The sequence below is a fragment of the Notolepis coatsorum genome (genome assembly GCF_963971535.1).
Source record: "Notolepis coatsorum genome assembly, chromosome: 9".
Taxonomy (NCBI): domain Eukaryota; kingdom Metazoa; phylum Chordata; class Actinopteri; order Aulopiformes; family Paralepididae; genus Notolepis; species Notolepis coatsorum.
Genome location: NC_140173.1, coordinates 108,913,102 through 108,938,190, shown reverse-complemented (window position 1 = coordinate 108,938,190; position 25,089 = coordinate 108,913,102). Strand labels below are relative to the sequence as shown.

The following is a 25,089-nucleotide window of genomic DNA, read 5'->3' as shown; positions in this document are numbered from 1 at the left end:
CATCTACCATGTGATTTTTACCATGTGGTTTGAGTGAGTGAATAAATTAATCATGAATGAATTAAATTGAACAAGTTCCCAACAAAAGCGTTGGGTTACGGGCAGCACACCCTCGACCCCTAAAAGGCTCAGGGTCAGTGTTGAATGGATTGCTGCATAGCTCATAGAGCGAAGTGAGCGTCGTGCGTCCCACTTGGGCAGCTGCACCAGTTATTTTGGGAACAAAGTATTTCGGTGACTGGCCCCATCAAATAAACAAGCAGGGATTATGAGAGGAGTATGAAGGTGAAGGTAACGTCTAGGCATATTGCATTCTGTTTGTAAAGACCCCATAAGAGAACATTTTAGATATTTAATATATCCTACAAATTACAAGTAACTGTATATGAGCCAAGTTGTTCATCCAAAATCATTTCCACGTCATACAATCAATACCTGCATTCAATACTTAGGCCACATGTTCATTATGAATGATAATTGTGTTCCAAGATTTTTTAGAATGTATTGTTACACGCTTTTTTGGGATAATAACCCAAAGGGCTCACTTGTCAACACATGCGTAATTAGGTGTCGATAGATAGACTATATTATTTGTATGCCATTTTTAACATCTTGAATGCATTAGTAATCGAGGAGGATTATTATGTGCCGCCGCCGCAGACCGTGGCAACGTCTCTCACTGTTGCATCATTTGCTCTTGATAATAAACTATGAGAGAAAGTGCGCATGTCCCGCCTTCCTGCTATTTGTCCAGCCACTCTTACCCATTGGCGGAGACGCACGCCACTCGTGAAGCCCTCTCCGAGTCGCTCTACTCTACCAACCTACACATGTTAGTGTGCGCGCATCCACGCCGGCTGACAGTCAGACCTTCTTGGACAATTCTACCACGTTACTCCAATCTCTAATACAATTCAAGGCAAAGATGGACAAAGGCGAAGAAATAAACGGGCACCTAATGGCCAACTCGGCATCCACTGTCCAAAGTTCAGAGAAAAAAGAAAAGAAAAGCTTCAAAGATAAGTTGATGGCATTTTTGAACAGAAATCTTCTAGTGATCATGACGGTGTCGGGGGTCTTGGTAGGCGTGGGGCTCGGCATGACGGTCCGGAATATGAACCTGACTCGGGCGCAGATGACATACTTCGCCTTCCCCGGCGAGATGCTCCTGAGGATGCTGAAGATGATCATCCTGCCCCTGGTGGTGTGCAGCCTCGTCTCTGGCGCCGCCAGTTTGGACACCCGCTCCCTGGGCAAACTGGGGGGCATCGCAGTCTCCTACTTTCTGGTGACCACTCTCATCGCCTCGGGGATCGGAGTGGCTCTGGCGTTCATCATCCAGCCCGGCGTGGGCGCGGGGGCTCTGAACACCAACAGTCTGGGCTTGGAGAGGGTCACCAAAAACAAAGAGACCACCGACTCGTTTTTAGATCTCGCGAGGTAATTGCACAACTCATATTTTTGATATTCTAGCAACTGAAAACAAATGTGTATTGAATATGTGAAACATACATGGGTGAGGTCTAAGTGGCAGTGGAAAAAAGCATGGCAACTCTGCTCCTCAGGCGCAATAGGAATATATAGGTTATGTTACACACATGAGCGCCTCGGCGCATGTCCGACACTGTCAGGATGGTCTTGTACACATAGGATGGCTCGCCTCTAGTCTATTCATAATGGTAGACAAATCGTTCATGTTGTATTAAAAAAACTATGTTTAAATAATTGTATTCGCATAATTATGCTATATTCTAGCCTTGGTAAAATAAAGAAATGCAGGGTAGATAACTATTTTAGCATGCGCTAATATACACAGCCTGCTAGGCTGTTGAGGAGGTGGGCGTTCTGGAACTGCACCATCCTGCATGTTAAAGGGGGACTATCTTATAAATGGCCTTTTTCAGTGTTTAGCATTGTTTCCTAGCTATGTGGACTTATATTAATATGATCTATGTCTCTAATTCTCATATTGGCGCATTCTTCCAATTCTCCTCTCACAATATTCACCCTCACTGAACTGAGTCATCTGAAAATGTGCTGATTTGTGATGTCAGAGAGACTCAGCTGCATGATACTCACACACACTCCACTCTTAAGGCTCAAAACGGCTTAAGATCTTGAGGTAGAAAAATGCTGTTTTTGAGGACTTGATTAGAAATACAAAACAATGAATTAAAAAAAATAAAAAACATTACAGAGGTGTTCCATAAACTCACAGGAATTGTGTAAAAGTGCCCAAATAGTGAAAGAAATAGTAAAATAGTTCCCCTTTAAAGGGATACTTCACATGCTGATTTATTTTGCACACAATCTCACACACATCCCAAAACTCTAAACACTTTTGCACACATTCATTTATTTGGACAGTTATTAAGAGTAAATTAGACAGCCACCCGTGACGTCAGAGACATTGACCCTTGTCTTGTGTTAGCACCATAAAAAATAGCAATACATTGTCTTATAGGGACTGACTGCTACCTTACCATTTCATTGAGCTGTAATTAACATGGATTCAATGTCACCGATGACATCATTGGTGGCCATATTCAAATTTTACTCTCAATAACCAAATGAATGTGTACAAAACTGTTTTGGGATATGCGTGAGATTACGTGCAAAATAAATCAGCATGGTTTTTTGGTGAAGTGCCATTTTAATGGTATTTACTCTACATGACTAGAGAAAGAGCTTAGTGTCCACATTCTGCTTTGTGATAACCAGCCCGAGGGAAGGTCGTCAGCTGTTGAAAGAGGAGTCATGTTTTGAGGAGGTGGTGGAGGGAGGGATATCCTAGTAGGCATGTGGAGCTGTGATGCCTGGACACTTTGCAATTGTAAGGAAAGGACTCATCCTGTATCACAAGGACTACTGGTGTTTGATCAGACTTCTGGGCAGCCCATCTCTGGCCCTCAAATGCACTGTGCTCGTCATTAACCAGCTCTGTGCTACGGTCATTAGTACAAGTTGTTACTGGACCTTTTTGTAGCGATGGAGCACACAATGAAATAGCTACATAGCACAGGATAAAGAAAATATCAAATGAGGCAGTCTTTGAAACATGTGACGTGACAGTATTCCTATGTAGCTTTGCAGAATTTAATTCAGACAAGCCTCTTGTTAAGCAGCATCTCATCGGTTGACAAATTCCTATCACTCTTCTGTTTCATCGTCTAATTGATTGAAAGGATTATGCATGATCTCCAGCTTTGACAGCTTAATTGGCTAAATGAAGTGGTTACGTAATCACACAGTTTAAAAAAAACGAAAGAAAAAAAGACATTAGTTCACACAGTAAGGGGGCTTACAGGCCTTGGGAAAACCATGGCTGCTCACAGCTCTAATGTCCCGGGGAAATCCAAACCCTCACCCTCGTCATGTGATACGAGTGGTCAGAAGAGAGCTGCATGGGGACTGTTTGTTTTTACCAGCTCTGTGGGCAGACAGGGTTCATAAGGTTGAGAAGCTATGAGTATTGGGAATGCCAACACTGTGGGACAGGCCACGGGAACAGATACGGGTTTTTAGTTTCTATTCACCTGCAGTGGTGGGAGATCATGTAAACGTTGGGAGCTCTCGGTCTCTCATGTGTCGGCCTTGTCTGTTGATATACCAAAGCACCATTGAGTGCATCGCCTTTTGTCTCAATTTAAATAATAAGTTGTCTCAACTTAAATCCTAAATTGTCTCAACTTAAATCACAAGTTGTCTCAACTTAAAATCATAAATTGTCTCGATTTAAATCATAAATTGTCTCGGCTTATATTTTCAACTAATCTTTTTGCTTTGGATTTTTCTTTTGTCAAATCAACTAAATTGGAGAGAGAGTGAATATTACATTTCAAGTTTAGACTCATTTTCAACAATAACCTTTTACAATCTAGATCTCAGTTCTTAGAAGCTGTTATTCCATTAAAATGAGATGCATGGTGATCACCTTGCACTGTTTTTCTCTTTAACGGACAGAATAGAATTACAATGATGTGCTGAATGCCGCAAAGCTCCAATCTATCAATCATGTATAATCTTTGCTACTGAAGGAAAATTCATATTGACTGAAGAAAGTTGTTTTCATGCAAAATTCTGAACTTTAAAGACTTATTATAGTCTGATGATTAACGGGGCTACCGTGGACAGGGTGAGCAGCTTTAAGTACCTGGGGGTCCACATCTCAGAGGATCTGACATGGTCAACACACATAGACACAGTAGTAAAGAAAGCGAAGCAGCGCCTCTACCACCTGAGACAGTTAAGGAAGTTCAGAGTATCGGGGAAGATACTCCAGTCCTTCTACTCAGGAGCTGTAGAGAGCATCTTGACCGGAAACATCACTGCCTGGTATGGAAACAGCACGGCACAGGACAAGAAGGCCCTACAGAGAGTGGTGCGCTCAGCCGAGCGTACCACGGGTATTGCGCTACCTCCCCTGCAGGTTCTATACAACAAGAGGTGCAAATCCAGAGCCTGCAGAATAATGAAAGACCCCCACCACCCCAATAACAGCCTGTTCCAGCTGCTGAGGTCAGGCAGACGCCTGCGAACCCCAGCTACTAGGACGGAGAGGCTTAGGCTCAGCTTCTTCCCCCAGGCCATCAGAGCCTTGAACAATGAACATTGAGTGCCACAGAACACTGAACTATCCACACACAAGCACACACACGACACACACGCTGTGCACGCTCACACACTAGCAGCCACTTTAACACTTTAACACGAGCGGGCACACACTCATGCCGCACACACGCACACTTATGGCCAAGAGGAAAGGCCACTTTAAATTAGTATAACAACAGGAACAGTGTATTGCACTACTAAAGCTACCTAGCATGTCCTATATGCTCTGTAAATACTATGTACAGATACCGAGATGTCACACCATGTTACCTGTTACCTGTTTATTGCACAATGTTTTTTTTTTATTGGATTCTATTATATGTTGTACCACTGTATTGCACATCGTCGCGGGCAAGACCACCCGCATTTCATTGTATACTTGTATGCCGTGACAATTAAAACTCTTGACTCTTGACTTGACTAGTCTTGATATTAGCAGCTTCGTTGGTCATCTGTATTAGCAAATATACAGAGCATGCTGTTAGCGACAGGTGTTAGGGATAGTGTTGTCTGAGGACCCAATCGCGGAACAGAACGAGGGGAGAACAGGCAGACGAGACGTGGAGCCAGAGGTGAATTATATCAACAAATGTCTTTACTTCAAAAGAGGGCAGCAACAAAGATATTCACAAAAATACTTCCAAAGGCAGCAGCAAAATACAAAACAAAGAAAAGCACAGCAGAAGACTGGCAGAGGGCTAAATACAAAAACAAATAATAATCTTAAAGAGAGCAAGTCCAAAAAACACAAAACAAAGTTACTGCAGGGAACTTACTATGAAATAGGAGAACAATGACGTGGATAACAAACATGGGACCGAACATCAAACATGAACTCCAAAAATGAACCGACCCTGGAGGGTAGGGAACACACACCAGATATAGGGAGACTAATTAAGACATGGGACGCTAATTACCCACGAGGCACACATGGGGAGAACACAAGACCAAACACTCTGGGGAAATAACAGGGAAACAAACAAACTAACCACACAAGAAAAGACTGAACACTAGACAGAGTAAACACCATACAAGGGACAAATAAAACAATTACAAAGGGAACAAGACTAAAGATAACACAAGGTTAAAACACATGGGAGACAATACAAAAGCCAAAAGTAAAAGTTTGACCAAAGGTGGGGGCTGGTGAGGAGGAGAGGAAAGTCTATGCAAGGGTGGGGGTTCTTGAGGAGAGGAGAAGGTCCCAGGGACAGGCGAACCCTCACAACAGGAATATTATATGTTATTATATGTAAAATATCAATCCACTAGTCTCACTCACATGCACACACATAAGTATGACGCACCTGAATTTGACCCAGGGTCTTTGCTACTGGAGGCAAAGGAATATTGACTGAGCAAAGTTGGTTTCACATAACATTCTGAACTTCAGAGTTACTGTAGTCATAATATTAGCAGTCCCATTGTATTGATTCATCTGTATTAGCAAATATACTGAGTGTGCCGTTAGGTTACCCAAATCATACACAACAGGAATATTATATGCAAAATCAATCCACCATAGTCTCACTCACACGCAAAGGGGTAAGGAGTCTCAGGAGTACATCTAGACTTTTCTTTTACATATGGACTCTCTATGAGCACATAGGCTTTGGTCTCTCTAGGAGCACATATGCTTTGGCTTTACATGTGGGTTATCTCTAGGAGCACATAGGCTTTGGTTTTACATGTGGGTTATCTCTCAAGGAGCACAATAATAACTTTATTTGTATAGCACTTTTCATACAGAAGTTGCAGTTCAAAGTGCTTCACAACAGTAAAAAAATACAGGCATAAGCGAGCATAAAAAAGAGACAGGTAGCAAGGTATGGTAAATCACAGTGTTTCACATTAGGATCTAGCATCCCAATAGGCTCTCTGTTTACAGTTTCATTCAGTAATACAAATAATAAAAATAGTTTAAAATGATTCAGTTAAAAAATAGTCAAAAAATTATAAAATAGAACGGACATACAACAGGGTATTTAACATACAACAGAGCAGTGCATCAGTAAGAAGTAAAAAGTGTGATAAAATAGTTCTCTTAAATTACAGTGCATACAGTAGGAGGTAGTGAGATAAAATTAGCATAGAACCGACACATGAATTTGATAGGCAGTGTATAGAAGTAGGCAGGGTAAGAATAGTGCAGGTAAGTACAATTTGTGTCAGGATATCCCTGATGTTTCATTGAAATGCCTGAGCAAAGAGATAGGTTTTAAGCTGTCTTTTGAAGATGTCTAGCGAGTTGGCTTCCCTGATGTTTTGGGGTAGTTTGTTCCACAGTTTTGGGGCATAGTTGATAAAGGCTGCATTACCGATCCTCTTTTGACTGTTTCTGGGAGCCTCTAGTAGTCCAGCAGCTGATGACCGCAGTGTTCTTGCTGGCGTGTAATTTATTAGAGTGTTGGCGATGTAGCTAGGTCCTGTCCATTTAGAGCTTTGTATGTAAGGAGAAGGACCTTAAAGTCAATTCTAAATGTTACAGGAAGCCAGTGTAAAGCAGCTAAGACTGGACTAATGTGCTCTCTCCTTTTGGTTCTAGTCAGCAGTCGGGCTGCAGAGTTTTGGATTAGCTGAAGCCTCTCTGTGGTTTTCTTAGGGAGACCTGTGAAAAGTGCATTACAGTAGTCTAACCGGCTAGATATGAATGCATGAATTAGCTTCTCAGCATCGTTCTGATTAATAAATGGTCGTACTTTTGCTATATTTCTGAGATGGAAGAACAATGTTTTCGTCACTTTGCTAATATGAGAATTGAAGTTCAGTTCTGAATCTATGATAACCCAGAGACTAGTGACCTCAGATTTGATCCAAGGGGTTAGTTCTCCCAGGTTCTTTATTAACGTTTCTTTTTTAGTTTTGGGGCCGATAATTAGAATTTCAGTTTTGTTCTCGTTTAGTTTCAGGAAGTTCTTACTCATCCATTTATTTATTGCCAGTAAGCAGTCTGTAATGGAGCTAATCGCTGTATAATTTGGTTCAGCAGATATGTACAGTTGTGTATCATCCGCATAACTATGGAAATCTACATTATGTTCTCTGATGATATCACCCAGCGATAACATGTAAAGGGAGAAGAGTAAAGGACCTAAGCAACTCCCTTGTGCAACTCCATAGTTGTTGTCGTATATATCAGACATGTGATCTCCTAGCTTAACATAGTATTTCCTCCCTCTGATGTATGTTTTAAACCAGCCTAGCACATGTTCTGAGAAACCGACAAGGTTTTCAAGACGATCGATTAGAATATCGTGATCGATTGTATCAAATGCTGCACTGAGATCTAGCAGGATAAGGATGGAGATCTTATTCTCGTCAGAGTTTAGCCTGAGGTCACTGATTATTTTGGTGAGGGCAGTTTCAGTGCTATGATATTTTCTGAATCCCGACTGAAATTCTTCTAAGATGTTGTTTTCGTCAAGAAAGGAATTTATTTGAACTGAAACTATCTTTTCAAGTACTTTGCTAATGAATGGTAGGTTGGATATTGGACGATAATTTGCCATTACATTACTATCTAAGTTAGGTTTTTTTAGTAATGGCTTTACAACTGCTGTTTTAAAGGCATCTGGGAAAATACCAGTTCTAAGGGAAGTGTTTATGATATCTAGCACAGGGCTTCAAAACACCCGTTTGAAGAAAGCTGTAGGTATAGGGTCAATGTCTGAGGTGGAGGAGTTACATTCTGAGACAGTTTTGCAGAGTACATCTAATGTGATGCATGTGAATCTTCTCATGGTTACATTGCGTGGTTTGCTGCAATCAGCTTTATTTCCATCATGAGTAATGCTGGCCCTGATCAAGGTTATTTTAGTGCAAGTTCTTCACACTTAACCGATGATGACTGAGGAGGTGTAGGGGCAGTGTTGAGTAGTAGATTAATAGTGGAAAAAAGGATTCTGGAGTTTCCAGCGTTTTCTGTAATGATTTTAGAGAAGTAGTCTTTCCTTGCTAAGCGGATGGTTTTATTATAAGCAGTTAAAGCATCTTTGATTCTTTGTATATATCACAGCATATGGTGGTTTTTGTTTTTCTCCATTTTCGCTCCGCTGCATGACATTTCCTTTTTTCTTAGCACAATGTTTTTCAGTAAGGGGACCCTGAAATGTATCGAAAGCTTGGTACTCAAAAATATAGCTTTTAAATAATTCTCAAGAGAAATGCTGAATCAGTAACAGGCATGTCACTGATATCTGTCATCTTAACACTACTACCTGTCTTACACTCATTATACATGATACGTATATTTGTGTTACATTCCACAACACAAAAGCATATGTTATACAATGTACTGTAAAAAAATAACATTATCTATTTATCGCTGCTGTCTGGTGAAACCTTGTTTCTCCAAAATGGTAATCTTCTCAGAAATTAACGTGTATTTAAAGTTTTTAATTGGTTTCCTGACAACACAGAGAACCATGTACATTTTAAAACACTAAAACGACCAAAACAGAAGATACAAGCTTTTCATCTGATAGCAGTGCTACAATGCCATATGCAAATACAGTATAATTACACTCCTCTGATACTACATTTCACTGTTAAGGACATGCGATGGTTTCCATCTCATTACTGAAATATTTTCCGCCACTGTAAGATCACGTGAAAGATAGAGAAGAAAACACAGTTAATGTACTGTACTGCACTGTAAAAAAAAAAAAACTTAAACACGCTCCAAAGCGAATGTCATTGCTTTGGGTGCACTTTGTTTATTTCAGTGTTTATTTCAGAGAAGAATGGCTCACATTACTTTCACATTCATTAGTTTTGCGGCTAACTAGCTATAGGCTACTGATGGACAATGTCGTTGACGTTGATTGATTGATTGATTGAAAACTTTATTAACAGATTGCAGAATGGGTACAATACAGTACAGCTCAATACACACAATTGTTAAGGGGATGCAGACCAGAGAAAGACTTTCGTCTTGTTTCCACCAGGGTCCCCCATTTTCAATTCATCAGGACATATATGACATACATGACATACAGATAGTCAGTACTGCTACATCTATACATTTATGACATACCAGATTTGCAAATACAGTACTGTTTGTGATACAGAAGGAGTCAAGAAAAGGGAGTATATACATTTGACGTAGAAACTGTACATTGGAGGAGGTTGGGTGGGGGGGGTTGGGTACACTGGGATATTGACAACCATACTGGGTAATTTACATTGGAGGTGGTTGGGGGGGGGGGGGGGGGGCACACTGTATAGACAAGCAAAACTGTACATTGAGGGGGGGGAGACTCTGTACAAACAAACAAAATTGTACATTGGACTATTGACAAAACCATACTAGGTAAATTACTGTACATTGGAGGGGGTTGGGTTAGGATATTTACAGGGGCCAGTGTTGAATTGCAGTCTCCCGTAGGTGTCTCTTGAGAGAGGTTTTGAAAGTGGGTAGTGATCCACATTCCTTTACAGCTTTGGGTAGGGCGTTCCACATTGATGTGGCATAATTGCGAAACGTGTTTAGTCCCTTATTTGAGCCGAATCTGGGTTTAACATGATTTGTGGAGCTCCCTCTGGTGTTGTGATCGTGGTATTCACTGACCTTTGGGAAGTATTTTGCCATGTACATGGGTACCTTGGTCGTGTAGTGTATCTTGTAGACCAGGCCCATTGCAAGTTGCTGTACTCTGTCATCTACTCTAAGCCATCCTAGGTTGTCAAAGTGGGCAGGGGTGAGGTGGGTTCTAGGAGTAAGGTCAAGCAGTAGTCTGACCAGTTTGTTTTGAGATGTTTGTAATTTTGTTTTTAGCGCCTTTGAGGTGCTTTGGTACCATGAGGTGCAAGCATAGTCGTAGTACCCCTGAATGAGTGCTCCTGCCAGAGTCTTCAGGGTATTCTTGTTTACCAGAGAGGAGATCCGGTACAAGAATCGAGTTCGTTGGTTGACTTTTTTTATTACATTGGATGCCATTTTGTCACAGGAGAGATTAGCCTCTAGGATGGAACCCAGGTAGGTAATTTCATCTTTCCTTGTGACAATATTGTCACCCACTGTAACTGAGAAGCCGTCGGTCTTGCTGAGTTTGTTATTTGAACCGAAGAGAATGGACTCTGTTTTGCCCATGTGTAATGATAGTTTGTTATCAGCGAGCCATATGCAGATTCTGCCTAGTTGCGAGCTGAGGGTTTTTTCAACCTGTAACTTGTTCTTGTCAGAGACCAGCAGGGCTGAGTCGTCCGCAAACAGGAACAAGTTGCAGTCACAAGCTGACGACATGTCATTTGCATAAATTAGGAACAGTAGCGGTCCTAGTATGCTTCCTTGTGGAACACCACAGCTCACTGTGAGAGGGGGGGATAGGGTACCGTTTACCTCCAAATAAATAGGAAATAGGGCTACAGGGTACAAACATATGAACTCACTCTACAAGTCTCTCACATATCCCTTCTAATGCTGTATAGGCCACTGCACAGAGGCTTTCAATATCCGGCTCTTATTTACTGTGCTTCTAACCTATGGCGTCGTAGGACGTAGGGAGTGAGTTTGTTTTAGTAAATGATGAACTGGAGAGTGTGTCAACAACAACACAGCTGTTTGGCTTCCACGCTGACGGAGAAGGTCAGGGACAACACTGCTGATAGGGGATCCTGGGTAAACAGTCTCGGCGTGTGATGGCAAACCTTCCATTATGAACATCTTGCAACTTTGAAAAGTTAAAGGAATACCTTTGACATGTTGACTTTAAGTTGGTTATTGTTCTCCTCCAAGCACTTGTCACGTTGGAGGGAAAAAAACATTCTACAATTGTGCCCCGGTTTTCCCTGAAAATGGTATGTTAGCATTGGTTGTTGGGTTCCTCATGGAAACCAAGGGGCAGTTAGCATACAGCTAGTCTAGACTATGCCCTACGGTTTCAATGAGGACGACCGAGGCTGAGGGACAAATGTAGAAACCTTTGAAAGTGTATCATGTCAAAACAACAACTACTAACATTCTAAATGTCAAATATACATATGTTTACTTACTTTTACTTACTTCTTAATTACAGGAATTTGTTCCCAGCTAACTTGGTGGCAGCTGCTTTCCGCTCTGTAAGTACCAACACCTCACCTCATCCCTCTAATCTCAGACACCCTTCCTTCCCGGGACGTTTCTCTTGTTTTTACAACCCATCTTCTGTGTACGTGTGTCTAATCGCTGCCATGTAGTGATGTTAGTTCACCAGAATTGATGGCACCGAACACAGACACAACACACACACCTTAATCTCACTCCTGTTATAAATCCTCGTCCCCGGGACCAAGAGCCTCGTAAGATTTGTTAATGGAGAGACTCTCAGAATAGAGACCGCCGCTCCCTCACCCATCCATACGTCCCTCTCCTGTTCCCCTCACCAATAGTTACCATGGTGAAGCCATTCCATTCCAACCAGCCTAGCAACCCAAGTCGCCTCACTGCACTTCCCTGCAGCCTGGTGGCCGTCCGCTCCCATTCTTAGAACCACGGCAGTGTCTCTCAAAGCCCACATGAGGCCAGGAAACTCGTGGTAATACGCACACGCAAGTGCAGGCATGGACACACACACACACACACACACACAGGCACACAGGCACACACACACACACAGGCACTTGCACATCAGCAGTTGCCTCTTACTGGCCTTGGTGACCTAAACCTGACTCAACAAGTCGCAGAGATCCTATATGGAGAGAAACAGAACATGAATGAAGTCTTAAAGTGCAGCGAGGTCACAGAGACCCTGGAGGGGCCCCAGCACTGGATTAAACCAAGAAAGGATAGAAGAGAGGAGATTTTCAAAAGATGTTTCAGGGACTAAAGAAGCTCTTTCAGAGGCCTCTATATCATATGCATGTTGTGTTTTTCTGTGGGTCTCCGTCCCTAAAGAGGCAGCAGAAAAATAAGCTTGCAAAATAAGGTTTACTACCTGGTAGGGAGAAGTTAAGGTGCATGCGCACACACATACACTTGCATGTGTGTGCGCATCTGTGTGTGGTGTTTGTCTGTCTGTCTATCTTTGCTAGGCATCCCTCGGGTTCAGAGAGAGAGAGAGAGAGAGAGAGAGAGAGAGAGAGAGAGAGAGATATAAAGAGCTGGGACTGAGGTTGAGAGACGGTCTGTGTCTGCCAGTTTCCTTCAGCCCAGCTCTAAAGCAGCTTTGTTACTCTGCTGTTGGTTCTTCCCCCACGCAGAGCTCTTCATTCCCACTAAAATGACTAACTCTGTCTGTCAAAGAGACACAACTTTAAAGTCCAGGTTAAGCAAATTCTGAGATTTGTTTCTAAACACATTATACATTATGTTAGTTGCTGAAAACATGTGAAAATACTATTAACTATGTAGTACTGAATTGTGGGCGGGCCTGAAATCATGGCTCGATGACACACTGAAGCCACCCCATAACCCCTCCCCTAACACTATATAAAAACTAGAGCTCATTAGCATTCCCCCCCCTAACACTATATAAAAACTAGAGCACATCATGGTTCTCCCAGAGTTGATAGTAGCTCAACCCTTTCATGTATGTGAATGTTAAATGCTTAGAGACATGATTAGAAACTGTAACGCTTGGTGTGCTATTGAAGATGAGAGCACAGTTAGCAGACAAGGGAGAATGAACATAGGCAGAGACGAGGAGCGATGCTTGAAGAAGGGTGTTTACTTCTTATCCAATGTGAATACAAAACAACACTACTGATAACACAACAACGGAAAACAAGAAAACGACAGAAGTATACAGGACTCACTAGACATCAACGGGAAAGGCAGGCACGACACGGGGAACACACAGGATACTGGAGGAATGTCGCCACCAGGAAGTGAGGAACAAACAGACACCTAAATACCAACACTAATTAATAACGATCAACACCTGGCAGGGCCAGGCCAAAACACAGAATCACAAACACAACCTAGACACAAAAGCACTGACACACTAAACACAACTAGACACTAAGGCAATGACACACAACTCAACAGGGGTGTAACATCAAACACAGACAGGGATGGCCCAGCATAACATAATATTACAAATCAAATCAACAATGTGCAACCAACACAAAATGGCCGACCGCACCATCGGGCTTAGGTCACCAGAGGGAGCAATGTCAGGAGGAGAGCACTGTCCAATGTTATTCTCCTGCCGGTCAGCAGGACCGGCCCTTGGGTCGTAACAGTACCCCCCTCTCAACAGGGGGCTTCCAGACCCCCGAGAACAACGTCCGCACCCAGGCGAGGGAGGAAGCCGGAACCCCGGAGGGGGCACAAGGAGAGGACCCGGAGACCAGGAGCCGGGAGACAGAGCGAAAACCCCAGGAGGGGCATAGCAGCCAGGGGGGCTGAAAACAGGCACAGATGCCCGGAGAGGGGTGGAGGGGAAGGGAACAGAGGCCCGGAGAGGGGGGGAGGGGAAGGGAGCAGCGGCCCGGAGAGGGGGGGAGGGGAAGGGAGCAGCGGCCCGACGAGGGGGGGCGGGGATGGGCACCGAGACCCAGGGAGGGGGGCTGGACCCGGGAACAGAGGCCCGACGAGGGGGGGTGGGAACAGGTGCCGAAGCCCGGGAAGGGGAGCTGGACCCCGGAGCAGGATCCCGGACGAGAGCCCCTCCAGCCGCCGGACTAGGAACCGGTTCAGGGGAGCCGGAACGGAGGTGCGGCGGCGGCGACCCCCGGAGCAGGATCCAGCGTAGACCACGGCGAAGACCATGGCGAGGACCAGGACGCCGGTCACGGCGTGGGGGTGGACCAGACGGGAAGCCAGGACCAGTCGAGGAGCCGGAGCCCGGCGTTGCAGCCGGACCAGTTGTAGAGGCTGGGCTGGGCGTGGAGACCGTTCCGGTCTCGGCGGCGATGCGTGGCGTAGAGGCTGGGCTGGTCGTGGAAGCCGGAGGGGGAGTGATGACAGCCGGGGCTACACCGAGCGGAACCAGGCTGGCAGCGACGGCCAGGTCAGCTGTGGAGGCCTCGTCTGCTGCACTAGCCATGCTAGCTGTAGGGTCAGCGTCAGCCGGGAGGGTCTGGCTAGCTACAGAGGCTAAGCTAACAGTAGGGGCTGGGTTAGCTGTGGAGGCCTCGTCTGCTGCACTAGCCATGCTAACTGTAGGGTCTGTGTCAGCTGGGAGGGTCTGGCTAGCTACAGAGGCTAAGCTAACAGTAGGGCCTGGGTTAGCTGTGGAAGCCTCGTCTGCTGCACTAGCCATGCTAGCTGTAGGAGTAACGCTAACGGGCGGAGCTGCGCTAGCTGGGGACGCACGGTTAGCCACAGGAGTGACGCTAACGGGCGGAGCTACACTAGCTGGGGACGCACGGTTAGCTACCGGAGAAATGCTAACGGGCGGAGCTGCGTTAGCTGGGGACGCACGGTTAGCTACAGGCTCTAGGCTGACCGTGAGTTGAATGCTAGTCGGCTGGCTATCTGCGGGGGAAAAGCTAGCAAGCGGGACCAGACTGGTGGGTAGGGTACTAGGGATCGGCCTAAACCCTTCCATGAGGGCAGAGACGTGGTCGGCCATAACCTGCATCGCAGGCGCCTGTGTCGGGCTCTCTCTTGCAACCCTGTCGATCGTGGAGCCAGAACACCCACTTGGCAGGCGAGTACTGCTCCAGATTACCGTCCATCAAGTTCTGAAGGATAACAAAGGTGTCTACCACCTTGCCTGCTGTGCTTTTGATTGGTGGCGACATTCTGTAACGCTTGGTGTGCTATTGAAGATGAGAGCACAGTTAGCAGACAAGGGAGAATGAACATAGGCAGAGACGAGGAGCGATGCTTGAAGAAGGGTGTTTACTTCTTATCCAATGTGAATACAAAACAACACTACTGATAACACAACGACGGAAAACAAGAAAACGACAGAAGTATACAGGACTCACTAGACATCAACGGGAAAGGCAGGCACGACACGGGGAACACATAGGATACTGGAGGAATGTCGCCACCAGGAAGTGAGGAACAAACAGACACCTAAATACCAACACTAATTAATAACGATCAACACCTGGCAGGGCCAGGCCAAAACACAGAATCACAAACACAACCTAGACACAAAAGCACTGACACACTAAACACAACTAGACACTAAGGCAATGACACACAACAACTCAACAGGGGTGTAACATCAAACACAGACAGGGATGGCCCAGCATAACATAATATTACAAATCAAATCAACAATGTGCAACCAACACAAAATGGCCGACCGCACCATCGGGCTTAGGTCACCAGAGGGAGCAATGTCAGGAGGAGAGCACTGTCCAATGTTATTCTCCTGCCGGTCAGCAGGACCGGCCCTTGGGTCGTAACAAGAAACACACTCTGAAAAGTATAATAATACAAATAAAAATAAACTAATTTTGTAAACAAGTTTGTTTAGTCTATTATTATTCTAACCAAGTAGGGTTAATTTGGTAGTTTAAAGCAACATGTTTAAGCTAATGCTAACCGTTTGATCTATGTGAATAGAAAATGCTAAATATTAGTGCCATACTCCAGGAGGTATAGTTAAATAAAAACACAGATTTGGGTGGTCTAACCTAGTTTGCTAGTTAGTCAATTAGTCAAGCTTTCCAACTGAGTAGGATCCATTAGATATATTTGGTAGTGTATAGCAAAAAGGTTTTAGTGAACACCAGATGAGCTGTTTTTGAGCTGGGTTTTATAATAGTTATTAACGTTTTTAATCATTCAAATTTGGAAGGGTGGTTAATAACACATTTGTGACAAAGCACAGATAATAGGGTCTTGTTAAGCAAGTTAAAAAAATTACATTAGATGAAAGTACAGGCTCTTACCTTCAAAATAGGCCATCACTTGTACAAATCGGGCGGATAATTTTCAATCGATGTCTTATTAACAAAGATGATAACACAATAGCCCGTTTTGAGCTACAGAACTTCAAAGGGGCTGTTGGCTGTTCTCTTAAGATGCATGCAGAACTACAAAATACCCACTGGCCTTTGCCACCCAACCCCTCCCCCACCTAACACCTTTCCCAGGTGAGAGGCATTTTGTCTGTGGTGTGACAAACACAGAACAAATATTTACAGTATTTCTTCTTTACCCCGACTTTAAAACCCACTTAACTTGAGGGAACATGGGTCAGGTTTAGTAATACTCTTTAGTAGTATAACTACGGTACTACCATCCTCCCCCTGCTAACACAGCCCAATCAAAATAGATAAATCAAATCAATAATAGTACCTCAGGGTGCCAGGGTGGCGCATGTCTTCCCCCCATGTCTTCTCCCAACCTTCCTCTCTGTCGGGCCTGTCCGAAAGAAAGCATTAAAAATGCAATTTTTTATTTTTTTGTAAGTACCTCAAAGTAAAAAAACAAACAAACAGCCTAAATTCTGCCTATTGCAAACTATAGTGAACAACTATAAGAGCCTAGCAGATGTAAACGCTGGTGGTGATGTATGGACTTGCCTTCAATAGTTAACATTTGTTGACTGAATTTGAAAAAATAGGAAAAAACTGACGCTTTCTTTCACTCGTTCTTCTTCCCTGTCTGCTGCAGTACGCTACTGACTACAAGATGGTGGCTATGGGGAATGACACCAATGGAACCGTCCTCTATCAAAAGGTAATGTTGCAGACAGGATCCCCCAAGCACATGGTAAATGGTAAATGGCTGCATTTATATAGATACAAGATACAAGATACAAGATACAAGAGTTTTATTTGTCATGGCATACAGGTATACAGTGAAATGCGGGGGGTCTCGCCCGCAACGATGTGCAATAGTACAAGTAATAATAATAAGAATCCAACCGATAGAGCGACATAGTGCAATAAACAAGTAAACAAAGTAGGCATATCGGTATCTGTACATGAGCTATTTACAGAGCATGGTAGGACATGCTAGGTCCTGTGGCAGTGCAGTACACTGTTAGCTACGGATGAGGCATTGGGTCTTTATGTACACTGCTATACAATGCTATATTATACGATCTCAAGCTATACTATTCTTAAAGTGATCTTTCCTTCTGTAAAGTGTCCATAGTGTGAGCGTGTGCAGCATGAGTGAGTGTGTGCTCATGTTAAAGTGGCTGCTAGTGTGTGAGCGTGTACAGTGTGTGTGTTGTGTGTGTGCTCATGTGTGCTTGTGCGTGGAGAGTTCAGTGTTCAAGGCTCTGATGGCCTGGGGGAAGAAGCTGAGCCTAAGCACTTTACAATTTGTTCCTCACATTTTACCCATTCACACACTGACAGCAGAGGCAACCATGCAAGGTGCCAACCTGCTCATCGGGAGCAGTTAGGGGTTAAGTGTCTTGCTCAAGGACACTTCAACACGCTGCCCGGGAGGAGCGGGAATCGAATTACCAGACGACTGCTCTACCTCCTGAGCCACTGTTGCCCTGGGTTAGTGTGGGTTAGTGGGTTAGTTGTAACGTTTGGGGTTTTGCTCTCCTCAGGGAGCAAAGCGTTACCTGGTGGTAATTGACCTGTCTATCTGCCCTGATTGCATTCATTGGCACCTGGTGTGTCTAGTAAGGGTGGCTTTGTTTATATGCTCTTCCTTGTTACCAGGGGTGCGTTGCTCATGGGACAGGGTTTTTATTGTTTTATTTTATTGTTTTATTGTGGATCCCCATTAGTCTACACCAGGGGTCAGCAACCTTTTTGACATGGAGTGCCTGTTTGAAATATAGTTGTAACTAGTGTGCCTCAACAATATTCCATGCATCGTAAATATTTTTTCTCATAATCAGGTATTTTTAATGATAATTTTTACATTATTACATCATTATCGTTATTGTTATTATTAACAATATTATTATGATGGTTGTATCAACCCTAAATCTGAGTTGGGGGGGGGGGAATGCAATGCAGACAAACAGCTGCATACAGTGCGACCATTTCACTCACATTTGCCCATTCATTTTTGGACACATCACACACCATCGGTGTGTGTACTGTACGTGGGCTGTCATAGCTCCACCTACAGGCCTAATGGAGAACACCAGGAGAACACCAGGATGTGAATGGAGGGTGAATGTGAGGTATATCATGTAAATAAGTTTTGATTGATCGCAAGACTACACTGTAAAAAATATATAATAATAAGTTACCAGAACTTAAAAATATTGAGTTCAGTTACTGTGCATTAAGGTTTTCAGTTTTCAATCCATAATAATCCAGAAAAATAAGTACACAACCACATTATTTCAACCTAATAAAACTACGTTTATTGTCATTGTTTTAAGAACACAAGTTGACTTGGTAATACTCACATTTTGAGTAAAAAATATGGCTTTTAACATGTGCAATGTTCAATGAAATAGAAAAATAAATAATAAAATTAGTTGATTAATCCCACTGGTCACAATGGTGACCGTAATAATGTTTTTGTTATAAGGCTCTGCAAATGTTACTGAATGATGTAGCAATGTATTTCCAGCTAAATTGAAATAATAAACAAATAAAGGGTCTCAATTAAATATGTGGTAGTAAAAAGAACCTGTTGGAGGATTTCAACAAGATAAATGCGACAACAGTGCAAAATATTTCACTATAATATTTCATAGCAAAAAAAAAAAAATTATAATTTTATTAATTTTTTTTACTACTGCCCCTGTGCCTATGCAAATGCCCTGTGTGCCTATGCAGGCACGCGTGCCTAAGGTTGCCTACCCCTGGTCTACACCAAAGTGAGACTACTCTTCCTGGGGTCCAAACATAAAAAATACAAACACACACAAAAAAAGTAAAATTAAAATATAAAACCACAAACATTGAAGTACTCACAAGAAAACATCACAACGAACAAAACAGTGAATAAAAGCTCATTCAATATTCATAAGTTAGATATCACAATTCTCAACCATAAAATACAAATTACATATTCAGTCCATAAGAACAAAACAGATCAAAATCATATATATGATTTGAACTCATATTATAGCATAACTTTTCTCAAGTCACCGATCACCTTTATATTTCCATACTAATTTCAAAAGTCAATGGCCAAAATGAAGAGGCGCAGGTTATCTTCTTACAAGAAACACATCTAATATCACAAGAACATGAAAAGTTGAAGAGATTCGGGTATGAGAATTTGTTTTATAGTTCTTTTAAACAGAACCTTAGAAGAGGAGTAGCTATACTAATTAAGAACACAGTGAAGTTTGAAATGATCAGGGAAATAAGGGATAAAGAGGGGAGGTATGTAATGGTTAAGGGGAAAATGGAAGGTCAAATGGTAACACTAGTGAATGTGTATGCTCCACCAGAAAGTGAGAAATATCTATTTGAAACAATCTTTGATATCATAGCGATGGAAGGGGAAGGGGTCCTAATCTGTACAGGTGATTTTAATGTAGTACTGAACTATGACATAGACACGACAAGCACAAAGAAATGGAGGACAAACATTAGCAAATATATGAATATACAAATGGCAGAATTAGGAATCATGGATATATGGAGAGAAATGCACACACTAGACAGAGAATACACACATTATTCACATCCACACACAACATATTCAAAGATAGACTATTTTCTCATGACAACAGGGGACAGATACAGGGTAGAAGACTGCAGGATAGGGGTAACGGACATATCAGACCATAGCGCAATATATCTGACAGTGAATCTTAAAAGTAGGCGGAGAAATACAGTTTGGAGACTGAATGTAGGACTATTAAATAACAAAGGTTTGGTTAACGAAGTAAAAGGAGACATAATTAGATACAGAGAAGAAAATGATAATGGAGAGGTAGACCCAGGGCACGAAATAAACTTTTTGACTCACCGGCCAGTGGCGGGTAGATGGGAAGAATCTACCCACCAAGCATATTTCTTACCAGCCATTTTTTTTATTTTTTTTTATAAAATATATATATTATATAATAATACTTGTAGTTGTATTATCTGCGAGACATCGCCACCACGCAACAAGTCAAAATGCTCGCTATCTGCAAACAGCTCCACTGTCTGTGTGTATACTCGAGTAGCCTCCAGCTCCAGCAAGGATTCTCCGGCGCTGCAGCTGGACCCTATACTCTACATTCAGCATGCAAGGATTCTCCGGCGCTGCAGCTGGACCCTATTGGTTATATAACGTTACTGTGCTTTGGTCATATCACATTCAGCATGCCCTCAGCTAGAATACGCATTGAATCAATGTTATAAGACATTGATATCAGGAGCTATCTGTAGCTACTGCTAGCCCGCTAGATAACGTTAAGACAACGCCTCAGTGAACTATTTAGTTTACTGGGACATATAGAGCTAACGTGAGCTAGCTAACATGAGCTAGCTAACGTGAACTAACGAGCGAACGGAGGTATTATGCACTCGAGTCGACTATTGCTGGAGCATTTGTTGATATCAGCAGCTATCAGTAGCTAACCAGCTAGATACCGTTAGACAATGCCTCGTCATGTATTAAACTAAAAGTGAATAGTTGACTGGGTCATTGTTTAAACAGTAACGTTAGCTCACGTAGGTCCGCTCTAGACTAGAGCAGACTGCCTCTGTGTTGATACGAGCAGAAGCCAATAGTATCCAGCTGCAGGACTGGGCGGATATGACTCGTTGCCACGGGTTTTTTCAAAATAAGAGTATCATATGAACCGAACGTTTCTAACTGCCGGAGCCATCGATATTATGACTGTAGCTGCGCTTGGGGCGGAAATGAGACCCGCACAGGATTTTCAAAATAAGAGTATCGATATGAACTACACGCCAGGTGGCGGACAGACCTCTCAGTGGCACTCGCCAAACCTAAAATCTGGTCGCCAATGGCGGGTGGCGGGCTTTAATTCAATATTGTCACAAGGAAAGAAGAAATTACCTACCTGGGCTCCATCCTAGAGGCAACTCTTTCCTGTGACAAAATGGCATCCAATGTAATAAAAAAAAGTCAACCAACGAACTCGATTCTTGTACCGGATCTCCTCACTGGTAAACAAGAATACCCTGAAGACTCTGGCAGGAGCACTCATTCAAGGGTACTACGACTATGCTTGCACCTCATGGTACCAAAGCACCTCAAAGGCGCTAAAAACAAAATTACAAACATCTCAAAACAAACTGGTCAGACTACTGCTTGACCTTACTCCTAGAACCCACCTCACCCCTGCCCACTTTGACAAACTAGGATGGCTTAGAGTAGACGACAGAGTACAGCAACTTGCAATGGGCCTGGTCTACAAGATTCACTACACGACCAAGGTACCCATGTACATGTCAAAATACTTCCCAAAGGTCAGTGAATACCACGATCACAACACCAGAGGGAGCTCCACAAATTATGTTAAACCCAGATTCGGCTCAAACAAGGGACTAAACACGTTTCGCAATTATGCCACATCAATGTGGAACGCCCTACCCAAAGCTGTAAAGGAATGTGAATCACTACCCACTTTCAAAAACACCTTCAAAGAACACCTACGGGAGACTGCAATTCGAAACTGGCCCCTGTAAATGTCCTAACCCAACCCAATGTACAGTAAATGACCAAGTATGGTTTTGTCAATATTCCAATGTACAGTTTTGCTTGTACAGGTGTACAGTGTCCCACCCCACCCACCCAACCTCCTCCAATGTTTAAAATGATTCAGTTTAAAAATAGTCTAAAAATTATAAAATAGAACAGACATAAAAAATACAGGCATGAGCGAGCATAGCAAGGTATGGTAAATCACAGTGTTTCACATTAGGATCTAGCATCCTAATAGGCTCTCTATTCAGTAATACAAATAATCACAGTGTTTCAGTAAGAAGTAAAAAGTGTGATAACCGACACATGAATTTGATAGGCAGTGTAAAATAAGATAAAATTAGCATAGTAAAGTAGGCAGGGTAAGAATAGTGCAGGTAAGTCATTGAAATGCCTGAGCAAAGAGATAGGTTTTAAGCTGTCTTTTGAAGATGTCTAGCGAGTTGGCTTCCCTGATGTTTTGGGGTAGTTTGTTCCACAGTTTTGGGGCATAGTTGATAAAGGCTGCATTACCGATCCTCTTTTGACTGTTTCTGGGAGCCTCTAGTAGTCCAGCAGCTGATGATCGCAGTGTTCTTGCTGGCGTGTAATTTATTAGAGTGTTGGTGATGTAGCTAGGTCCCTGTCCATTTAGAGCTTTGTATGTAAGGAGAAGGACCTTAAAGTCAATTCTAAATGTTACAGGAAGCCAGTGTAAAGCAGCTAAGACTGGACTAATGTGCTCTCTCCTTTTGGTTCTAGTTAGCAGTCGGGCTGCGGAGTTTTGGATTAGCTGAAGCCTCTCTGTGGTTTTCTTAGGGAGACCTGTGAAAAGTGCATTACAGTAGTCTAACCGGCTAGATATGAATGCATGAATTAGGATTAAACTAGAGAGAGCTACCAGACAGGGTTGTTGTCTTTCGCCGACGCTCTGCGATGTATTCATCGAACCACTGGCTCAACTAATTAGACAGACCAAAGACATCAAAGGGGTGGAGATAAGGGGAACAGAACATAAATTGGGACTGTTCGCAGATGACGTGATAGTATATATGAGACAACCAGACACAAGCTTTCCGATACTGATGGATTTACTGACAGAATATGGACATTACTCAGGGTATAGACTCAACGTGACGAAGACACAGACTTTAACACTGAACTACACTCCAACGATAGAGATCAAAGAAAAATACAAAATTAAATGGGACATGGACAGGATCAAGTACCTAGGGGTGAACATTACAAGAGGGGTGGAGGGGTTATACGAAACTATACACAGATTAATCAGAAAATCAAGAGAGTCCTAGAAAGATGGACAGTAATGCCCCTAGATTTCAGCTCAAGGATCGAAATCATTAAGATGAACATATTACCAAGGTTATTATACCTATTTCAGTCTTTACCTATATTAATACCACAAAAACAATTCAGATAATGGGATAGACAGATATCAAGATTCATTTTGGGGGGGAAAAGGCCAAGGATCAGATATGTGACTCTACAACTACCAAAGGAGAAAGGAGGAATGGCAGTACCCAGTTTAGAAGACTATATATTTATTATAAGGGTAACTGTAACTGAGGGGTACAATTCCCTGACTGTATTACTAGATATGATACTTACTACCACTACCTTTGTACTTAATATTCGGCCACCCAGTACACGGCATAAATATATTATCATGAACACTCTCACGTAGATGAAACGGATCCAACACAAATGTACGAATTAGAAACAGGTCTTTATTTCCTACACAGCGATGGTGTGTAGAATAAGCACTTAATCACTTAATTACATTTATGAATTGAAATAGTATGCACTTTTATGGCAAGGAGTATTCGTCGGTATTAGGGGTGGGACGATACATCGATCCAGATCGATACATCGATGTAATTATCAACAATCGAATCGGATCGATGCGATGTAATAAGATCGATTCATATCGATACTCTTATTTTGAAAATCCTGTGGCGAGTCTCATATCCGCCCAAGAACAACAGCAGTAGCTCCGTGTGTGTAGATGTTACAGCATAGCATTCTCCCTTTCTGTGTGTGTGTGTGTGCGCGCGTCTTTGGAAAGACCAGATGAGGTCAGAGGAGTTTGATGTTTAAATGTTATTTAAACATAAACAATATAATACATAATAAATGTAGGCCTATACATGATCATGCAACATCAACAAATTGTTGTAGGAACGGTTTGGGAGAGGGAGGTCGTGAGTTTTGAGTTCCAAAAAATGTAGCTTAAAGTTTAAAGCTCAATATATAAAAACGTGGCACTTTACAGTGAACAGGAGGTCTATTTGTATTAAAAACAATAGATTGATTTTCCTTTAAATGTCTGGAAGAGCTCAAAAATACAAATGTCAAATGATATTTTCATTACCTTTTTTTTGTTGATCTAAATGTTACTGATTGTGTTAAATGGGCATATGATATCATCTCATATCGATCGCAGGCACCTGAATCTAATCGTATCGTATTGTATCGTGAGAGACTTTGTGATATCGGCAAATATCGTATCGTTGTCCAAAGAATCGATATCGTATCGTATCATGATGAAACTGGTGATTCCCACCCCTAGTCGGTATATCAATAGATAATGTCCAATCTCTGAAGGCGCAGGTGGTAAATATACGACCTGGAATAGTTAAGGAATAACAGCAATGATACTTTAATGATTATAGGCTGGATACACTAGAGGGGGTTAATCCGGTCGCTTGTAAGCCGACAGGAGTAGGAGGGGGGGGGGGGTAGAATCCAGCTGCCTCGTCCGGCCAAGGGTATCCCAGGAGAACCCACTGTAGTGCCGTTCAATGCGCCGGCGATCCTTGGACCACAGATGAAAGCAGGTGGACTCTTTGTGGGCCGGCTCTCTCCGGTCCACGGGGGAGAGATGTGGAGAGACCTCGTCTTGCAGAGCGTCTCCTCACCTTGCTTCCTCTCCAGGGGGGGGGGTTCCAACACACGGTAGTGTCGGGGGTCTTTATCCATAGAATAATCAAAGTATCCAAAGCATAATCCGTGCCTGGGAAGGCGGGCTGTCGTCGGTAGAATAATCC

The 25,089-nt window shown here is 42.9% G+C and overlaps 1 protein-coding gene across 1 annotated transcript in view; it reads left to right on the top strand.

Moving 5' to 3' along the window:
- Nucleotides 1-925: 925 nt before the first annotated feature.
- slc1a4 (solute carrier family 1 member 4) overlaps nucleotides 926-25,089 on the top strand; it is a gene marked incomplete at both ends in the record, with an annotated part of 57,317 nt that continues 33,153 nt past the window's right edge. The window contains 3 exons of the mRNA XM_084321492.1: nucleotides 926-1,440; nucleotides 11,628-11,670; nucleotides 17,114-17,179. Coding sequence (XP_084177618.1) covers nucleotides 926-1,440; nucleotides 11,628-11,670; nucleotides 17,114-17,179 — 624 coding nt within the window. The remainder of the gene's footprint in view (nucleotides 1,441-11,627; nucleotides 11,671-17,113; nucleotides 17,180-25,089) is intronic.